Source organism: Sinocyclocheilus grahami, unplaced genomic scaffold (assembly GCF_001515645.1).
Source record: "Sinocyclocheilus grahami isolate Dianchi unplaced genomic scaffold, SAMN03320097.WGS_v1.1 scaffold760.1, whole genome shotgun sequence".
Lineage (NCBI taxonomy): Eukaryota > Metazoa > Chordata > Actinopteri > Cypriniformes > Cyprinidae > Sinocyclocheilus > Sinocyclocheilus grahami.
In genome coordinates this window covers 206415-207133 of record NW_015505939.1, presented here as the reverse complement: position 1 = coordinate 207133, position 719 = coordinate 206415, and the positions used below count along the sequence as shown (strand labels likewise).

The 719-nt window shown below is 43.0% G+C and overlaps 1 protein-coding gene across 2 annotated transcripts in view; it reads right to left on the bottom strand.

The window, feature by feature from the left end:
- The window catches only part of LOC107561214 (E3 ubiquitin-protein ligase TRIM39-like), a 6575-nt gene that overhangs the window by 2800 nt on the left and 3056 nt on the right, over nucleotides 1-719 (bottom strand). The window contains exons 4-5 of one of the 2 annotated variants that reach the window (XM_016245601.1): nucleotides 637-659; nucleotides 435-556 (exon numbers count right to left, since the gene is read on the bottom strand). The exons of the other annotated variant lie outside the window; for it this stretch is intronic. Coding sequence (XP_016101087.1) covers nucleotides 435-556; nucleotides 637-659 — 145 coding nt within the window. The remainder of the gene's footprint in view (nucleotides 1-434; nucleotides 557-636; nucleotides 660-719) is intronic. 2 annotated transcript variants of the gene reach the window in all.

Sequence of the window (719 nt, the reverse complement as noted above, 5' to 3'; positions counted from 1 at the left end):
TGTGTTCTACTGAAGAAACAAAGTCACCTACATCTTGGATGCCCTGGGGGTAGGCAGATAAACATCACATTTTCATTTTTGGGTGAACTATCCCTTTAAATCTTACTTAAGCTTCCATTCTATGGGTGTCTTGATCAGCTTCCTAGATCACTATTTCAAGCATTGATCAGGGAGTCAACCATTTTAAGAGCTGTCTCAATCACAATATCCATTGTGCGTGTAACCGGTCAGTTGCTGACCGCTGTTATTATAACTCGTTACATGCGCAATGCAATTATCGCTCCCTACAAAAATCCCACAAAACCTAGGGAGTACTGATGCTCACTATGTTGCCTTAACAGAAACTTCCATTGCATTTTATGAAGTGCAAAAGATAAAATGCACGGGCCAACTAATTCAAGACTAATGTTTAGATCTTCTGCAGTCAGACTCACTGTTCTGGACCATGTCCTGCATCTTCTTCCAGACTCTAAAGCTCAGGTTGCCCAAGTAACGCGGCACATAAGTCAAAGCTCCAGAAGGAGTCTGTGGATCCGGCTGTGATGAGATCTGGACTCTGGAAGAACATTCAGGATCAGAACTGCAGTGGCTTTGGATCAGAAGCAGAGAGAGCAGAGACAGCAGCAGATCACTCACCTTTCCATTGAGATGGGAAACTCCTGCAGAACAAGCACACCATTGATCATCAACAACTCAATCAATCATCAATCAATCAATCA